Genomic DNA, 19,435 nt, shown 5'->3' with positions numbered 1-19,435 from the left:
GCCTAATTTAAGAATACTGTGAACATATTCGGAAATAAATATTTTATTAATATTTTTTTTTGTAACACGTATTGTCTTACTAATCAATAATAAAGTTGCAAGTTTATGTGATCATGGTTAAGACTGCTGTATGCTGAAGTGTCACGAACCAATGATGAAAGTTCCATAATTTAAGCTTTCTATCCACTTTCTTTCAGCCTAAATTTATGTAACTTTAGGGTGGCTGTAATAATCCACTGTAGGACATAAGGCTCCTCGAAGACAGGAGGGTTATTGCCATAATAAATAAATAATCATGCTTGGAAGGCGGGTTGGAGATGGAGATATTGGATGGTATCTAAAGTATTTAAATATGGAAGCTTAGACCTGTGATGTATCCTAACTAATATTATAAATGCGAAAGTAACTGTGTCTGTCTGTCTGTCTGTCTGTTACTCTTTCACGCCAAAAGTACTGAACGGATTTGAATGAAATTTGGTATGCATATGGTATAGACCCTGGGAAAGAACATAGGCTACTTTTTTATCCCGGAATTCCCACGGGAAAACTTTTTAAGGCGAAGCGAAGCTCGCGGGAACAGCTAGTAGATTATATTCCTAAACTTTGTCCACTTCTGACGACGCTGCCGCTGGTGGGGCCAATTAATGCACAATGCACATACAAGTGGGAAAGAAACTATGAAATTGTTAGAAATATTGCATAAGTCTACCTAGAAACAGGGACGCCAACGCTGAATTGCTTATCTAAGTAAAAAAAATAATGAGTGAGTTAGAACATAACTATTTCTCTCTCTCTCTCTCACTCGGAACTTTATCGCTGCAACTCCTGCGCAAGTTACGTCAGAACAGAAATCTGGGTCATATCGCCGAATCTCATGTTTCTTTAGGTTAAGAGTTCTACGAAGTAGGTAGGTATGAGATAAAGTATCTACCTATCAATTAATATTTTGTAGTAAATTGCTATGATAAGGATTTTCTGATAAGGTAATGGCAGTTTTCAAATGACCGGAAGTTTTACGGAAGTTAGTCGGTAATAATGATCTATACCAGTGCAGCGATCACAGGATTCGATACTATTTTCGTATCTACACAAACATATATATGGAAAAAACAAATGTCACTTTTGGAACTGACAAATTTGCCGTACATTTTGACAGTGACAGTTGCCGATACTGTTCTTTTTTCATTATGTTTGTGTAGTTTCGAAAATAGAATGGAATCCTGTGATCGCGCCTCAGCTATACTTAATTGACTACATTAAACGGTTATGAACGAAATGCATAGGACTTTAAGTTACTTACTAGTATCTACATATGTAGTACCTAGTTAAGACCATTTCTATTCCTACATTGTAATGCTAGACTGCTCGTAGTAAACAAAAACGTAAATTAAATCAGCTTCAAGTTGGCGCTTAACTTATCGCTTGCTTGTCAGCTTGTCACACCCTGACACCAAATAACGGATAAATAGTTAGTCAGGAACCTAGTCTAGGAACCTATCTACAGTAGCTAGATTCCGTATACTTATAACGTACCTAGTCGTCCTAGTACCCGACCTAACCCAATAGCACAAATGCAGCGTTCCCACTACGCCGGACCGGCAGATCTGCCGCGCCGGTAAATCTGCCGGAAGAGCTAGTGGCTGTACAATTTATATGAAGCTATTCACATTATCCCGGGTCCGGCATTTTTGCCGAGCCCGGCATTTCTACCGAACGTTTTGTCACTACGAATTGCCGGTAGAACGACCGGGCCCGGAGTAATGTGAACGAGTTTGTGCCGGTATCTGTCCCCCGCTCGCCCCGCTCGTGCTCCCCTCGCCCCGCCCGTGTTCCACTCACGTCATTCGGCTCGCATGTTCTGGTAAAAGTAGACGTTTAGCATGGATATTCAAGCAGAATCCAAGAGAGACCTGTTCTGTGGGATAAGACCGAAGACGTCTATAAAGACAAAAACTTAAAGTTAGCAGCATGGCGTGAAGTACCTATGTTTAATACTGAAACCAAACTTCGATGAACTGGATGAGGGTGTACACCCTCATCCAGTTCATCATCATCATCATCATCATCCAATGTTTTCTTTTATTTTGCCTTCTATTAAGATACCACCACAACACAACAATTTCGTCGTCCATTGTGCGCGCAGGTCCAAATTCAACTGAGGACTGTCTGAATTTCTTCCGGGATCCGATGTAATGTGAACACTCTGTCCGGTGTCCGGTTTTCGGCAGATCTGCCGGTCCGGCGTAGTGGGAACGCTGCCTAAGATGTATGGTTGACAGACTTGACAGCATTCAGACTGCATTCCCAGTTGACAAACTGGTCACTGGTTCGTTACTAGGGGCGTAAATTACGTGAAATATGCGCAAATCTAGCACTCTGAAAAATCTGCAATACAAAGGTAATAAGTAAATTAAAGTGAGAGCCTAAATACTTAAACCATTTGTAATTACTTAAGTAACATAATATTTTATTTGTAATATAGATTATTATAGATTATAGACGACCGACTGGTGTAGTGGTTAGTGACCCTGACAACTGAGCCGATGGTCCCAGGTTCGATTCCCGGCTGGGACAGATATTTGTTTAAACACAGATATTTGTTCTCAGGTCTTGGATGTGCCCGTAAAATGGCAATAGGCCCGCCCCCTATTACATTGGGACTAACATAACACTCTGGCGAAAAGTGGGTGCAGCAATGCACCTCTGCCTACCCCGCAAGGGAGTACATTAGTACAAGGCGTGAGTGCGTGTTTTTTTTTTATTTTTTATTATTATAGTCGCAGATGAGTCCCCTTCCTTATAATAAAAACCCTGAATTGATGATCGCACTGTACTTAACTGAAACCCTAAAATGATTATTCTGTGACCTAAGTTAGGCACAAAGCGTCAGGATATTTTAAAGAAAATTATATGATTACAATTAGATTTATTTGCTAACTGTCCAGCTACGGATGCAATACGGTTTCTTCATAGGTCAGTCTAGAACAGGCCGAGTGAGATAGACATGTTTTTGTTTATATTTCCGTCTCGCTCACACACCGGATGTCAAACGATCTTCAAATGCAACGCAATGCAAAGCGAATGTTTCGTCATACAAAAACAGCATTTTTTTTTACTTAATCCTCGATGTTTGGAAGATAACATTTAACTATTATTGCCTATGGTACCTGTAGTACCGATATACTAATTTACTAATGATGATTCTGACATGTAATGTATATTATGATTATGAAAATAAATAACAGCAGTAAGTATATAAAAATATTCAACTACTTTACTTAATTAGGATAAGTAGGTACTTTACTCATAAAAAGAGACCTAAGGATTTTCCTTTGCATTTATTAATTATTTACGATTCATAATGTAATATCAGAAATTATAGCTAGACGTTGTTTATGAATGTTTAAAAAGTTTAAGTATAGTTTATTTCCTTACTACCTAAACTACCTATGTATTACCTGCGAGCCCAAGAAATTATTTCGTTATACTTAGCTACTTTCATAAAATTGGTCAGTCGTATGGAACTATTAACTCGTCCTTGCTTCTATGTTAAATCTAAATCCAATACACATATATGATTGCATTAGGCAACTTTTTGCATCATTTTCTAACTTCATTCATCAACGACCGTGAAGACGATTTTGGCGACTCCTAAGTAAATATAGATCTAAAAATAGGCCTAGATTTTGTAGTATTAATAATTAAATATAAATAAATAAATAAGTACTTACTAATCAAATTTCCCAAATATAATTACATACTGAATAAAACCTGTTGTGTTATTGTTTGTTTTGTATTAATGTCTGTATTTTGTTGTTGTTTTGTATAATTTTTGTTGTAAGTTTCAGTGTGCTATAAAAATGATTCATTCATTCATGTGGCATAAGTATCCTGAAATATTTGGGAGTGTCCGACCCGACGACAACGAAGAGCGACGCCTCGAAGCGCAAGCGACCTCATATAAGAGCGAGGAAAGGCACCTGTCAAATCATTAGCAAAGCGCACGCCTCCTAGTCAACACAACCTATTACTTTCTCTGCTATCCTAGTACTTCTATTTACAGTAACGCCCCAGTTTTATTTTATTTTTTACTGTGAGTGCAATTTTAGTGAAGTGTGTTAGTTTTATTTTTATCGGAGTATTATTTTTTATAAGGTAAGTGTCATAAGTGTTAACTAAAAATAGTTTAGGTGAAGGCTAATAACAATACTAACAATACTTATTCTTTGAAAGATATTTTCTCTAGTTTTTCTTTAGAAAAAAGAAATTACTCATGAGGCAAATAAACTTGCGTTAAATGTTATCAACAACATCTCCAACACTAAGGCGGGTAGTTTAAGTAACTGATGATATAGCTATAACAGACACTATTTAATTTAATTATCTTAATTTAAAAATTGATCAGGACCCTGATTATTCTGGTTATTTTATCAAGTTAACAATAACTATTTATCTGCATACTTACAACAAATTAATATTGGATATAAATTAATCACACAAATCTTTGGGACACAGATTTAAACAATATGATGTACGTAGTTATGAGAAGTTGGCTGATTAAATTGATTTGTTGTACTGATACACTTTAAGTACATAAACGATGGATCTTTAATTTAGAATAATTTATTAAAAAAATAATAGAAGAGGAAGAGGCTGGTCAAAGAGGAATTCAGTAATTTCCAAAGAGGTAAAATAAACGACACATTGTAACTTTACAGTGATTTCAACCCCATCGAATTTAGTGTCCAGGGAAACCAGGGTGCTGCGACTGGAAAATGCCAATACGACACGAATAGTTAATAGGAAATGAAAGTTTGGAAAAGATATACAGACTTCTAAGTCTACGCGCTCATAATTAAATATCCTCATACATTTATAGTACTAAAATAAAAACGAAAATGTACTTAACTAGGTACTACTACTATAAAATTACAGAAAATATAAAATACTACTTGGCAATTAGGTACTTGAATATTGCTTGACCCTATGGTTCTCAATGCCGCCAGGTTACCTGACTATATATACAATATAAAACTTCCTGATGCTATGATGCACATAAAATTATAAACCGCAGTGTGCAGATCTAGATTTATAAGTATTAACATAGGTAGGTACCTTGGTACTGAAAAAGATGATTCTCGAAGAACCCATTTCTGATGCTGATGATTCTAGTTAAGAAAACTAAAACAAATGCAGTGTATTCCAGTCTTACTTATGTTAAAAAAAATATACATATACATATACATACTCAATAGCTAGCTGAAAGCATTGACATTATTATGATGAAAGCCAAATTTCAGCTTAAATCTTTCAATGTATGTTTTGATTTCACTACTTTTAATATATTACGTATGATCCTACAAATATTTTTCCGAGTTTATTATTTTGTTTACACACCACACGATAACTGTTGCTAGCCTGCGCCATTGGAATCCCCAATTAAATTTATGTAAAAATTGAATCACACTCACTTACACAATCACAGGTTGCCAACCAGACTAACAAAACATCTTGTTATCAGTTGTTTAGACGAATCTAAATAAAGTTATTAACCCTCATTATAATCACAGAAAGATGCATGTGTAAACGGAACACATACAGAAGCATTTTCTCAAAATTAAATTTACTTACGGATGCATCGCATTCAGTATTTTTTCTCTGTATAGAATTTCACACAAATGCGTCCACATCATAGGCATTGCCGACGCCGTTTCTCCATACATTTATGACTATCTATTTGATCCGATACATACGATACCGATAGTTGGACGCTCAGTTTAAATCACTTCGATTGTCACCATCGCCCAATGGGACACATAGATTGGACTGTACTCATCTCTAGATCCAGGAAATGTAGTGTGACCGTGTCGGTTGACCATAAACCATCAAACATCTGGAAACTCTCAGCATCTTTCTCTTTCCCACAGCCCACAGCTCAAACCTACTCTTTCTCTTTCCAGCTACAGCAATGCAGAACGTCCGTGTTTGCGTGATCGGCGCCGGAGCGGCGGGGCTGTGCGCGGCTCGCCACCTCCTGGTAGAACCTGGGGTGAGCCGGGTGGATGTTCTAGAACAGTCCGACAAGCTGGGAGGCACCTGGGTCTACACTGAGAGCACTGGCTACGACGACTTCGGCCTGCCTATACACACCAGCATGTACAAGAGCTTGAGGTGAGCTGCTGCTGTTTTCTGGTAGCCTGGTAGTTTGGAAAGTTGGGGTGCTTCTTAGCGTGACGTTTGACTATATAGGGATTATTTATCACTGTTAAAAGTTGTTTTTAAAGCGCCTTGAGTCGTAACTGCTATTTCGGGTTAATTCGGTAAAAAAAATGGTTGCTTATTAATTTGTTACAGATGTTTTGTAAATTCTTTCTCTTTGCAACATAATTAGTGCCGATAGCCTCTGATCTCCGTATCTCTGATGTGTCAATGTACTTAATGGAATTAACCAGTGTAATTGCGTGGAGACGTCTCGATAGTAAATCTAAACAATCAACTACTACTGGTAGAGGATTTTTCGAGAAAGAGTATCGGAGTTTTACACCAAGTAAACACTGGTTTTACTTATCAGTTATCATGCAGTGGCTTTGCTACTGAACACTAGGGGTGAGGACCCATTTAATAACTGTGGCAGATGTTTTTTTCTCAGACGGTTAAGACAAAAAATAAATCAGAATTCCCGTATATATTTGAATTTAATACGTAACTACCTAATTTCTACATCAAATTGTATATTATGGTTTTTTTGGCTAAAATTTCGTAATATTGGTTTTCATTTTGCTTGGTTCTGATTTTAAATACTCAAACATCAGGCTAATAACCTTTACCTACTTTTGGGTGGTTTATTGATAAGGTTGTCCCCACAGTTCGCCTCGAGTGTGAGATAATGTGCACTAAAAGAGTAGAATGATATAGATACAGCCGCCTATCTAAAGTACTTTCTTATTTTTTTATATAATATGAAGAGGTCTGTTAATGCTAAAATGTTAAATTGCTGACATAAAAGATACACTGAAAATTTGATATCAGATTGCGTATGGGAAACTATAAAGAAATTGATGACGTCATGAAAACGTAGTCCCTGAATAGAGATATGGAATCTTCCATTTGTTGTTCATAATGTGCTTCCACATTCACAATAAACTATAGTTCAAGGTAGCATGTTTACATCCGTAATTAAATAATTTGTTTATCAACGTGATTAATGATTTTGTTTTCTCAACTGCACTTAGGTATATTTATGTACTACATAAAGACCTACCAGATTTTGTTTTCTCAACTGCACTTAAGTATATTTATTTACTACATAAAGACCTACCAGATATCTATAGATTTTTAAAAATAGGGTGATTGGACCATTGTGAGGGATGGACCTCATTCAAAAGGGTCAACTCATGTTCAACGAAATATGGTTGCGTTTTTTTTATTCTTGTCACAATTATTTAATTAAGCTTTCTCAATAAACCTAAACCTACCAACATTACATAATGTAGGTACATTTATACTATGTAAGTATTAACGATAACGTGGTCGAAGCACTTAATTATTACTATAGACGTAATCTTATTAAGTTCGTCACTGACCCATGCCGAATTGAGATTATTTAATTCTGATTAGCCCGCAAGAAAGTAACACTCCATTCTTTCTACACGTGCCTTTGCTTTAATTAATGAACATAGTGGCATGATAGGTACTGGAATGATATAATTGACAACATTTCAAATAAAATGCTCACTGATTTTATTTTATTTTCGACGAGATATCACAAATTTAGATGACCCGTATTTTTTTATTTCTTCATATTTCTACGTTTTAATATATTTTTTTAATTTCAAAGTTTATAATATTTATAGTATGAGTGACGTCACGTCGAGGCTTTGGATAAAAATATTTTCGTTGCCTGCCTAACCTAAAAAAAAAAAGTTGGATGACATTAACTTGACATGAACAAGGACCAATCAACTTCAACTTCAACTTTATTTTGTGGCAAGGACCAATCACGAACTTCCGTCATTGACAAGGACACATAAAAGTGACAGACATTTGAGTGATGTTTGTCATTGTCATTGTCAAAGTGACATAACATGTTTTTTTTGTTCATGTTTTAGAAGTAAAAGCGCGTTTATTTATTATGCCACATCGTGATGTCACGAATGATAATTTAGATTTTTATGTTTTTCTCTGAAATAAATCAATAGGAAAATCGGAAACATTTTTTTTGTGAATATTAGAGCCATATCTCTAAATGGTTTTCGAATTTCAACTGTATAAAATTTTGAAATGTTGTCAATTCGCGATTGGATTATACAAATAAACTAGTCACAATACATACGATATACATAATATAAATTTGTATTCTATTCTATTCTATAATATAAATTTGAATCACCAAATACAAATAAAAACATTCACGAGCAATAAAAAAGTTCCTGTGAGAATAGCACCAAATTTCCTAAACGGAAAGGGCTAGCTTAATGACGCTGTTTGCAATATTGAAGCACATTTAACAGCGCATCAGAAAATTACCAACTAAAAACTTAAATATTCTGTTCAAATTCCAATTTCAAATTCAAATTTAAGCCTAACCTGAACTGAAATGTCATGCTTCTATCTCTTCCAGAACAAACCTGCCTAAAGAGATCATGGGGTTCCCTGACTTCCCGGTGCCTCCCAGCGAGAAGTCGTACCTCCCGGCCAAGGACATGCTCGCCTTCCTGCAGCTGTATTCCGACAAACATGGCGTCACGGAACACATACAGGTATATAACCGACTAGCTGTTCCCCCGCGCTTCGCTTCGCCTTAAAAAGTTTTCCTGGAATTCCGGGATAAAAAGTAGCATATGTTCTTTCTCAGGGTCTACACCATATGTATACCAAATTTCATTCAAATCCGTTCAGAGTAGTTTTGGCGTGAAAGAGTAACAGACAGACAGACACTGTTACTTTCACATTTATAATATTAGTTAGGATTAGGATAGTTAGGATTAGAATAAGTAAGATTGGGCTTGAAGTCGCAGGAGTGAGGGGTGTGGAAGAAAAAAAATTAAAAACCGACTTCAAAAAACCACTAAAACGTAAGAAATAATTTAAGGTTTAGACAAATCCTAGGTCACAGTATAAATATACCTAAGCAGGTACTGTTCTTTTTTGATGTTGGTGCGGTGACAAAGTAGTTAATCTGAAGAAATATGGCACCAACTTCAAAAAAGAACAGTACCTGCTTAGGTATATTTATACTGTGACCTAGGATTTGTCTAAACCTTAAATTATTTCTTACGTTTTAGTGGTTTTTTGAAGTCGGTTTTTAATTTTTTTAAATTATTATTTTATTTTATTATTTTTAGTTTATTTGCAATAATTATCAATCAAAAGTAAGATGCAAATGATACCAATATGTCCTACTCGTTAATACGAATCATTCAAGCCCAAACACGAGGTAGTTGCTATATACCGTTGAGGAGTTCCCTTGACTGCCTTCCGTTTCCATCATCAGATCAGCTCAAGGTCACCATCATATCTTTTTGTTATAATAACAATATTTACGTTATAAATTTCATAAGAATCGGTTAATAAGTGCCCAAAATGGAAATTTATACCCCAGTTTTTACCCCTTTACCCACCCTTGGGGGTGAACTAAAATTCTGAAAAAAAAATGGGACCACCCCTGAGCTCAACCCAATACATCAAAAAAAGAATTTTCAAAATCGGTCCATAAATGGCTGAGTAATCGATGAACATACATAAAAAAAAAAAAAAAAAATACATACAGACGAATTGAGAACCTCCTCCTTTTTCGAAGTCGGTTAAAAAAGGGGAGACCTTTGTCAAGCAGAGGGAAAGCGAATAGGCTATTTTTAAAATTATCTACTAAGATTTTAGTTAAGGTTGGGCAGCTGTACCTACCTACTATGCTGCTTTGGGAAATCTTGTAAGTACTGTATCCTAACTCCAAACATTTAATGTTTCCATTGGAAGAACAAAAACAATATTTCACATAATAATTAGGTATTATCGGTAAGAGCTGGCTCAAAATACGAAACTCAAAACAAAAAGTAAGTTTTGAATTGTGAGAATGCTAGTGAGGTAATAGAATCACACTGTGATTCTATTACTCGTCTCTTATAACATCCGGTTATCCGGAAACTTTTATGCAATGTCTATAATAATATATACAGGGTGTTGCAAAAAGGGTATACTAAGCCGAAACCTACATGTGCAACAAGGTATATGCAAGCCCAAAAATTAAATCAGAATTTGAAAATTCGCCAAAAAAAAAATCATTTCTCATAGAAACTATGTATCTTGGTCACTTGACTTTTTACTATGGAGAATGAATTTATTTTTTCGCTTATTTTGTAATTCTGATTTCATTTTCGGGCTTAGATATACCATGCTGCACATCTAGGTTTCGGCTTAGTATACCCTTTTTGCAACACCCTGTATTTCAACAAACTTAGGCATTCATTTCATCATCATTATTCATTAGCTGGACATTGATTGCTGTACTTCATCTAAATCACTATTTTTATTTCCAGTTCAAATGCCACGTTCAGATGGTGATCCCTAAGACGGGTCCTAAAGGGGAACTCTGGGACATCACGTACAAGAACATGGAGACAGGAGTCTCGGAGACTAGGGAATATGACTACGTCTTCGTCTGCAATGGCCACTATAACACGCCTTTCATCCCTGATATCAAGGGGCTGAAGGAATATCAAGGTATGTTTTTGTCAACCTGAATACCCCAAACCCCGGATTTTAAATTATTTCGGGGTTTTTGAGCAAATTTATCCTTTGTTTAATGAATAGAATTACAAGTACAGTGGTACTCGTTATTCTATGGTTTAATGGTAGTAAATGTATTAGATTCGAGGAAATAATAATTGAGCATACCAAAAAAAAACGGTACTTAATAAAAATCGGACAGAAAGTTTAACTAACCACTTAATTGCGTCCCGGTGACCCATTGGTAAACCAGACACAATAGATTTTTAATTGTCTCTGATTTCTCGGGATAAGAGGGGTTTAACCGTACCATTATTTTTCAGGTGACGTAATGCACAGCCACGACTACAGGGTACCGGAAATCTTTGCTGGCAAGAAGGTTCTGGTCATCGGAGCAGGTCCTTCGGGCATGGACATCGCTTTGGAGATCACCAGCGTGTCACCAAAGGTCATCCTCTCTCACCACCTCAAGGAGAAGCCTAAGACGGTGTTTCCTGACAACCTGGTACAAAAGCCTGATGTGGTGGAACTGAAGGGCAGGACGGCTGTGTTTGAAGATGGTTGTGAAGAGGAAGTTGATGTGGTCTTCCTTTGCACTGGTGAGTTTTATCTCTTTCGTTTGTTTCGTACTTTTCCACCACCAACCTTTGTGATGGAACTACAAAAATAAGAATGAAACGTAATAAGTTTATAAATTCTCTAAGTAGCTTCTAATTCCAAGTCCATAGGACAGCAAATGCAGAAGCCGTTTGCTTCCACACTATTTATCTCCTTGATCAATATTATTATCATCCTTACCAGGGCAACATATCTCAGAGCAATCCACCAGTACTTAAAACCCCTATTGGCTCTGGTGGACTCCTCATGGCACTTTATACATCTGTCAGTCTCCCGATATTATAAAATATTATAATACTCAGTTTATCTCTCCGATTAAATGGCCAGTATCTTTACCAGGGCTGCATATCTGCAAATAGTCCACCAGTACCTCAAACCCCTATCTCCAGCACATATTGTTACCAGGGCAGCATACCTCAAAGCAGTATCCAATTCTTAACCACTCATTTCCCCACCAGGGTACCAGTACAACTTCCCGTTCCTGCACCCCACCTGCGGCATCGCGGTGGAGGAGAACTGCGTGGAGCCACTCTACAAGCACCAGGTCAACATACACCACCCGACCATGTGCTTCATCGGCGTGCCGTACTATGTGTGCGCGTTCTCTATGTTCGATTTACAGGTACGATTTTTTATATCTTATTATTCTCTTTCTGTCCATATGCAAGGCAGCTATAATTAAAAAAAACATAAAGTTCACAAAAACTTAAGTCAGTATTTAACAGATGTTTAGCGCTGTCAAAGGCCTACAAAATCTGTCAAATTTCCTTTTAAACACTACTTAAACAGTGTTTAAATATCTTGTGGTAGTATAGAAAGTTTCTTTCTGTAATGCCACAAAGTTTCTTTCTGTAACTCATTGTTAATCATATGTAGAACCACGCGGACTGGTGTGTACCCTCGTATTTAACCTGGTAATATATCTAGAGATATTATACGACCATAATAGTAGATGGTGCCTTGGTATGCTTGAAAGTCACCGGGAAATGATTCCAAAAGAAAATCTCAAGATAAATAGTTAACTGGCTAACCATAACTTCCTATATCCTATACAGGGTTTAAAATGGCTTACTCCAGAAAATAGAACCACAAGATTCACTAATATTCTTGATGTAGACTTCAGACTTTCAGACCCATATACCCTGTTGCATCCTGTTTTAACTCCTTTGAAAAAACAGCTGTATTATAAATTTTACATGTCCGTCTGTTAGTCCGTTTAATTTTCCAAAAACATGATTTTGTCTGAACAGTTTTTACAACGCCTACCTTTCTCAGGTCCGCTACTACGTGCGCTCAATGAACGGTAGCTTCCGCCTACCCTCCAAGGAACAGATGTTCGTGCACTGGGAGGAAGAGAAGAGCGACCGCGCCGCCCGGGGGTACACTAAGAGGCAGGCGCACATGATGGGACCTGACCAGGTGAGAAAGAAAGATAGATAGGTTTAAAAACGATGATATGAATATAGGACGTCGTCTGATGAGGTGAGCCATCGAGTCGTGATGACGCTAAACTGACTGGTTAATCTTTTCCTGTCGGTGACAAACGGTTTTTCACCAGGATATACACTCACGGGCAATGAAACAGTTCCACTTACAAAATGCTATCACCGAATGGCCCCAATTTTTTTAAACATTTAATCGGAAATTTGATCAAAATATTTAAGTTTTTAGTTGCTAATATTCTGATGCGCCGTAAATGTACTTAAATATTTTCATTGCCCGTGAGTGTAGTATTTCTTACCGATTTACCGAAATTGGGAACGTTTGTCGTTTTTATTTAGCAACGGAACGGAGGCGGTTAATAGGGTGAAATTTCATCAGTGATTGAGCAGAAGACAGGTTAAACAACAGGATAAGAAGAAGCCAGTTTAATTTAACAATATTTTGCTAAAATTAAAATTGCTACCTACAGGGAGAAAAAAGTGGATTGCTATTATTGGTTGATGATGGTGGCATAATTTATCAAAATCACAAAATTCGAAATTGAATCTAGACCCTATACTAGGAGCCAATATAATATTTTTAGAAATCTCGTAAAAAGTGCACTTACCTTCCTTACAGTACTTGCCTTTATAAGCATCTCTATAAACTTATTTTAACGAGAACACACTTCCGTTTCAAACCCGATCTATTACACGAACCTTAAATTACCCTTTAAAAAAGGTAATACCACTAAACCAACCTTCAACAACCTTCACTGCACTTCGCATCTCACGGCAAACGGCATCACAAACCCAACGCAATGACAACATACACTCCCGGGCAATGAAAAAATTCCAGTGATAATATGAAAAAATACTCCTAAACCGAAAAGAATAGCTTAATGACGCCGTCAGCAATATTTAAGTACATTTAACAGCGCATTACTCGTAGAATGTTACCAAATAAGAATGTTAAAAAAATATCAAATTCTTCTTGTGGTCATTTGGTGTCGAAATTTCGCAAGTGGACCTTTTTCATTCCACGCGAGTGTATCTTCATCTCGCTCCCTCGCACCCAGGGCGACTATTACCTGTCCCTCTCGTCCGAGAGCGGTGCGGAAGCCCTGCCGGCTGTCTTCACGAAGGTCCACAATGACAGCAGCGAACGGTTCCTGGATGACCTGGTGCGGTACCGGACGGATGTCTACAAGATACTCAGTGATGAAGACTTTGTTTGCTATAGGGAGGCGGCTTGCTAGGGTTGTGTCGGGTGACTTTTTTAGGGGGGGGGGGGGGGGATAATAAAAAAATTATCATCGCATCACATTATACCTAATTATGTTATTAGATTCGGTAGATCTTGGTAGGTTGGTAGATACTGATGAAGAATGAGTCGGGTTAGATCCCCTAACCTTTAAAAAAAGTTTGTAGTCCACACGATATTTTGATTAAGTAGATAACTACAGTAGTATACAGTATAAATTTATAGATGTAGGTTAAACATCAATGGCATTGGCCATGTTCTAAAGTTGGTAACTACGTAAAAATATATACTATAGGTACCTTATCATTTATTAAAATAAAATTAATTGTTAAGATGACTAAAGTTCATAAACTTTTATCATACCTTATCTAAATAAATGTTTTTGTTAGCGCATGTATATTTTTAAATCTTACGTACATAGATACCTAAGTAGTTATGTACCCGTAGACTATATTAGTACATATAGAGTATTTTTATTTAATGTTATGACTTACCAGGCTAAAGGTGTCTAAATTAATTATTATTATTATAATAAAAATATCTTATTTAAATGGTGTTTTTAAAACTTTTATTTGAGTACAAGGATTTTTATAAGTTTATAAAGTACATGTACAGTATTACATGTTAATTACATGTTAATTATTACATGTTATTACATGTTACTTATAAAAATAGGTAAATACAGACTATTGGTTACTACTATAGATTGTAACAAGAAAGTACTTAATCTGGGCTAAAGACCTTTAGGAATTTAATAAGCTACAGCCCTTACCAAAATTACTACAGACGTTATTATAACCATTATTTCGTACCATTTAGTTTTCTCTGCCATACAACCAGCCTCTTTCCCTGCATACATTACAAGTAAAAGGTTCGATACTAGGCATTCTATAGGCACTTATCGATTTGAAAACTCTGGTTGGGTATTGGGTAGGCAATCTTCTTTTAGCGTGTCAATGACAAACACTAGAGCTGAGCCTCTAGTACAGGTTTAGCAATTTACGAAAAAGAAAAATAATTGGCTTTCTTCTATTATCTGCTTATGCAGGGTGTTGCAAAAAGGGTATACTAAGCCGCGAATTTTCAAATTCTGATTTCAGTTTCGGACTTAGATATAACATGCTGCACATGTAGGTTTCGGCTTAGTATACCAATTTTGCAACACCCTGTATTATCAAAAGTTTTATATTTTCCGCTAGAGGCGCCACATTGTATACTTGAAAACGTGATTCAGTAGAGGGACTGCAAGAATGGATCACCAATTTCGACGAGTCATGTCGCAGGTATGGCCTAAAAATCAGTGTTGGCAAGACGGAAGTCATGGCGATGGACACTGAAGAAGGCACCGTCAATTCGACTCTCGACATAAAGCTCGGAGAAAACTCTCTGAAACAAGTGTACAAATTCAAGTACTTGGGTAGTACTGTGTCGGCGAAATACGATCTTGACCCTGAAGTCAACAGCAGAATCGGAGCTGCTGCTGCAGCTTTCGGGAAGTTGCAGGCCAAAGTGTTCCGCTCGCATGACATCAGGCTCTCAACCAAGATTGCTGTCTATATGGCAATTGTTCTCCCGAATCTCCTCTACTCTGCCGAAACCTGGTGCCCATATCGTAAGCACATCCGCGCGCTAGACAAATTCCATCTGAGATCCCTCCGCAACATTCTGAACGTCAAATGGTCTGACCGTGTCAGAAACACGGAAATACTGCGTCGCTGTAATGTTGGGGGAATTGAAGCTTACCTGATGAGACGTCAGCTGCGCTGGTGTGGCCACGTGCGACGGATGCCCGAGGAGAGAATGGCTAAACGCATTTTCTACTGCGAACTTCAGAAAGGGAAGCGCAAACAGGGCGGGCAGTACCTTAGGTTTAAGGACGTGCAGAAACGCCACATGAAGAGTTGCGAAATTGACCATTCGACATGGGAAGAGCAAGCTGAGGACCGAGCCGTGTGGCGGCATACTGTCAACACCAACATCTTCGAGTTTGAGGCTAAACGAAGAGCTGCTCTTGATGCCAAACGTGACGAACTCAGAAGTAGACCACCAGCTGCCATACAATACCACTACTCCAATGGAATCCTGACATGTAGCCAGTGCAACCGCACGTTCACAGCCAAGATCGGCTACATAAGTCATATGAGGGCACACGACCGACGCCCTCCCCAGCCGTAACAGTCGCCGTGACCGAATCCGCTCGGACAGAATCATCATCATACACTTGAAAACGTAAACTTTTATAGTTTTCAACAAACTATCAAAACCTGTATAGTTATTATTCTGTGCCTGTAGGTACTAGGTTTGCATGCTGTTTGCGTTCTCGTGTTACCGTTGATACGTGATACCTCACTCGGGGAGGCTCATTTCGTGATGCCCACGAATTAGTTTTGGCGGGAAAAGGCAGCCATATTATTTTGGTGAACTCACCATACATAGATTAAATGCTCACGTATGTCTTTGTCCCACTGTACCTATTTACGTCGGTGGTGAATTCTATTTTGTTTCTAGACTATACTTACTACCTATACTTTATTTCTCCATAGACGGCCGACTGGTGTATTGACCCTGACTGCTAAGCCGGAGGTCCCGGGTTAGATTCCCAGCTGGGCGATATTTGTAGACAGATATTTGTAGTGGGGTCTTGGGTGTTGATATTTATATTTAATATGTATCTATCTATGTATATGTGTAGATATATATAATTATCAGCTGTCCGATATCCATATTACAGGCTCTGCCTAGCTTGGGATCGAATGGTCGTGTGTGAGATGTCCCCACATATTATTATAATATACATATTATAATGTTTAAATATTATATTAAAAGTACCTATGTTTATGTGAGTACCTAATGCAACTAATCTATTTAAGGATAATTATCTACACCCGTACCTAAGTGTGTGAAAATAACACCAAAGGATCATAAATAAAACAAATAACCAAATCTTATTTATTAAAAAGCGCAAACAATTTAAAATAAGTACCTTATCACCACGTAAATATTTAAACTATTTCTCATTTATCAACATATGTAAAGTTTACACCAAGCTTGAATTAAAAAACTAAGTAAAAAAAACAACAAACTGTCACCAAAAAGTCATTCACGAAACGTCACTTGCGAACATAATAACATAATAATACTAGGAGCCCAAAACGTCTTGATCCTTTCACTTATTGATCGTAACTGGTTCGCCAGTCGTGCTATCTTTAAATAGGCATAAGCTTATTACAAGTACATTTTATATGCACCTAAGTATTTATTTTATCCGTGCCAAGACCGACCACTATGCTTCTACTGTCCTTATTAAACTACCGAGCGAGTGATTGTTTACTTCAATAACCTAGCAACGAAGCACCAAGTTATACAATTGTCACTTTATCTGTTTATTAAACTCCACTATCTTGAATGTTATGGAGCCTTGGTACCAGCCACCCGATAATACTCTTCCGTTCCGTTCGTTATGTTTATTATTTATAAAATTATGTTTTAAAAACTATCATTACCATCCCACGTATTTTTTTTCATCATTAATGTTATTCGTAATTAAAATTTAGTAGGTATGGCATGAATCTAGAGGAATATTTTCTTATCATTAAATATTATCTATTAAACTGTCATTTAACGCTAATTAGGTCAGTTCAGAAGTCTAAAACATCTGATAAGGATTATAATTATAATCGACATCCAATGTCCAACACTTACTGTCATAGTACCTAAGGCGAGGCCAGACGAGCGTAATTTTGTTGTGAATTAAGTTGTGAGTCGCGTAATCTGCTTCGCGGGGTCGAGGGGACGGGGAAATGACACGCTTCCCTCTTCCCTGCGCGCATATTTCTGCCGGAATACGCGACTCACAACTCACAAAATTACGCTCGTCTGGCCTCACCCTTAATGGGAGTCATAGGTTCATAAAATAATAGATGAGTTAAGGTAGGTACTTACCCCGTAGGTTACCCCTTTGATCCATCCTCTCGAATCGCTGCATCTACCGACTCGAATCGCGGCGGTGCGTGGTAGAAGTCACAGAGAAAGAAACACTTTGGTACAAATGGACGAGGGTTGGTCGTTGCGGTTGGCTAATGTTCATTTGTTCATCTACCCGCAATATCCTTTTGGATACAGTTACAAACATGTACCTGTCTGTCAGCTGTTTGTGTGTGTACGCACGAAGTTTCTATAACTTACGCCTATGGCCCCAACCAAATATAAACTTACCTTCTCAATTTTCAGGAGAAATACTACGCCTCCTTAGCTGAAGAAGCGAACACCAAGGGTCTCCCTCCGGTCCTCACGAAGATCAGGGAAGAGAGCTCCAACCGATTCCTCCACAACTTGAAGAACTACCGCCAGGATATCTACAAGATCATTGACGACGACACGTATGAAGTCATAAGTAATGGGAAACGGGAAATTCTTTGTTGACCTTATACTGGGAAATTAAGGACTTAAATTTTAGCATAGGTTTTGATGAAGTGATTTTACTCTCTACGTACCTAGATATTATTTTATGGATGCCAAGATTTTTATAACTCCCTACATAATTTATGATTGTATTAAAATTAGGTACGTACCTACCTAATTCTCAAAATAATTTCATGCAGTATGCTTAATAATGTAGTTAAATAATCTTGATATTTTAGGTCTACTTAAAAGGGTGGAATGTACTATGGACGGGTATATTAACTGTAATTATAAAATAGGTATATCAATAGGATAAATTAGTAGTAATTTAATTGGAATGAATTTATATTTTTACGTAGCATTAGCGTTAATAAGTATTTAGCTATAAAATTTAGATTGTAAATGCCTATTTTAGTACAAGTACCTAAACCAGTGCCTTATCCAGGAAAAAATAAAGGTCAAGATTGCTTATTTTTTTACTTTTCAAGACCATAAATCTAGAAGGCCAAATATAGGTATCCATTTTTTTTCTTGTAAAACAAATGTAGACTAAAATTCCTATGTCGCTTGTTATTTACATGAGTTTTACTTGAAAAAAAAAAACTTAGTGAGTAATATTAAACTAGCTTGTACACATATGGATAACAACAGAATATTTAAAATATTAAATTAATCAATAATATAAATCTTCATGTTTTTTTTTCTTATTTTTCACTACCTAGCCTAGCTAAATCTGCAGATACCTAGATCAATTAATCTATATAAAAAACAGATAAGTATACTGAAATTCAATAAGTCTCCATTTAGTCGTTCAAATAGTCTATGTCAATAAACAATACTTAGTTAGGAGGCAAAAAAATCAAACACCGAAATTCGGCCAAAAATATTTTATTTAAGCGTATTTTTATAATCTTTATATTATTTTAATATCAATGCTGATATATTAATCTTTAACACTAATATTTATGGCTTTCCCTCAGAAAACACTATAAAGGGAGGAATTCAC

At 36.9% G+C, this 19,435-nt stretch overlaps 1 protein-coding gene across 2 annotated transcripts; it reads left to right on the top strand.

Annotated features, from left to right (window-relative positions):
- Positions 1-3,973: 3,973 nt before the first annotated feature.
- Positions 3,974-19,119, top strand: LOC105384325 (senecionine N-oxygenase). 2 transcript variants are annotated; one of them, XM_011554544.3, is made up of 8 exons: positions 3,974-4,155; positions 5,961-6,171; positions 8,621-8,759; positions 10,536-10,719; positions 11,049-11,324; positions 11,802-11,965; positions 12,619-12,762; positions 13,844-14,057. In XM_011554544.3, exons 2-8 carry the CDS (start codon positions 5,969-5,971, stop codon positions 14,021-14,023), a joined length of 1,290 nt encoding a protein of 429 aa, XP_011552846.2. In that variant the 5' UTR covers positions 3,974-4,155; positions 5,961-5,968; the 3' UTR covers positions 14,024-14,057. The 2 variants fall into 2 exon arrangements, with proteins under 2 accessions (XP_011552846.2, XP_011552845.2); XM_011554543.3 differs by lacking the exon at positions 13,844-14,057 and adding an exon at positions 18,259-19,119 and having other exon boundaries at positions 3,976-4,155.
- The last annotated feature ends 316 nt before the right edge of the window (positions 19,120-19,435 follow it).

Source organism: Plutella xylostella, chromosome 17 (assembly GCF_932276165.1).
Source record: "Plutella xylostella chromosome 17, ilPluXylo3.1, whole genome shotgun sequence".
NCBI lineage: Eukaryota > Metazoa > Arthropoda > Insecta > Lepidoptera > Plutellidae > Plutella > Plutella xylostella.
The sequence above is the reverse complement of the archived record's forward strand: the minus strand, read 5'-3'. Positions and strand labels throughout refer to the sequence as shown.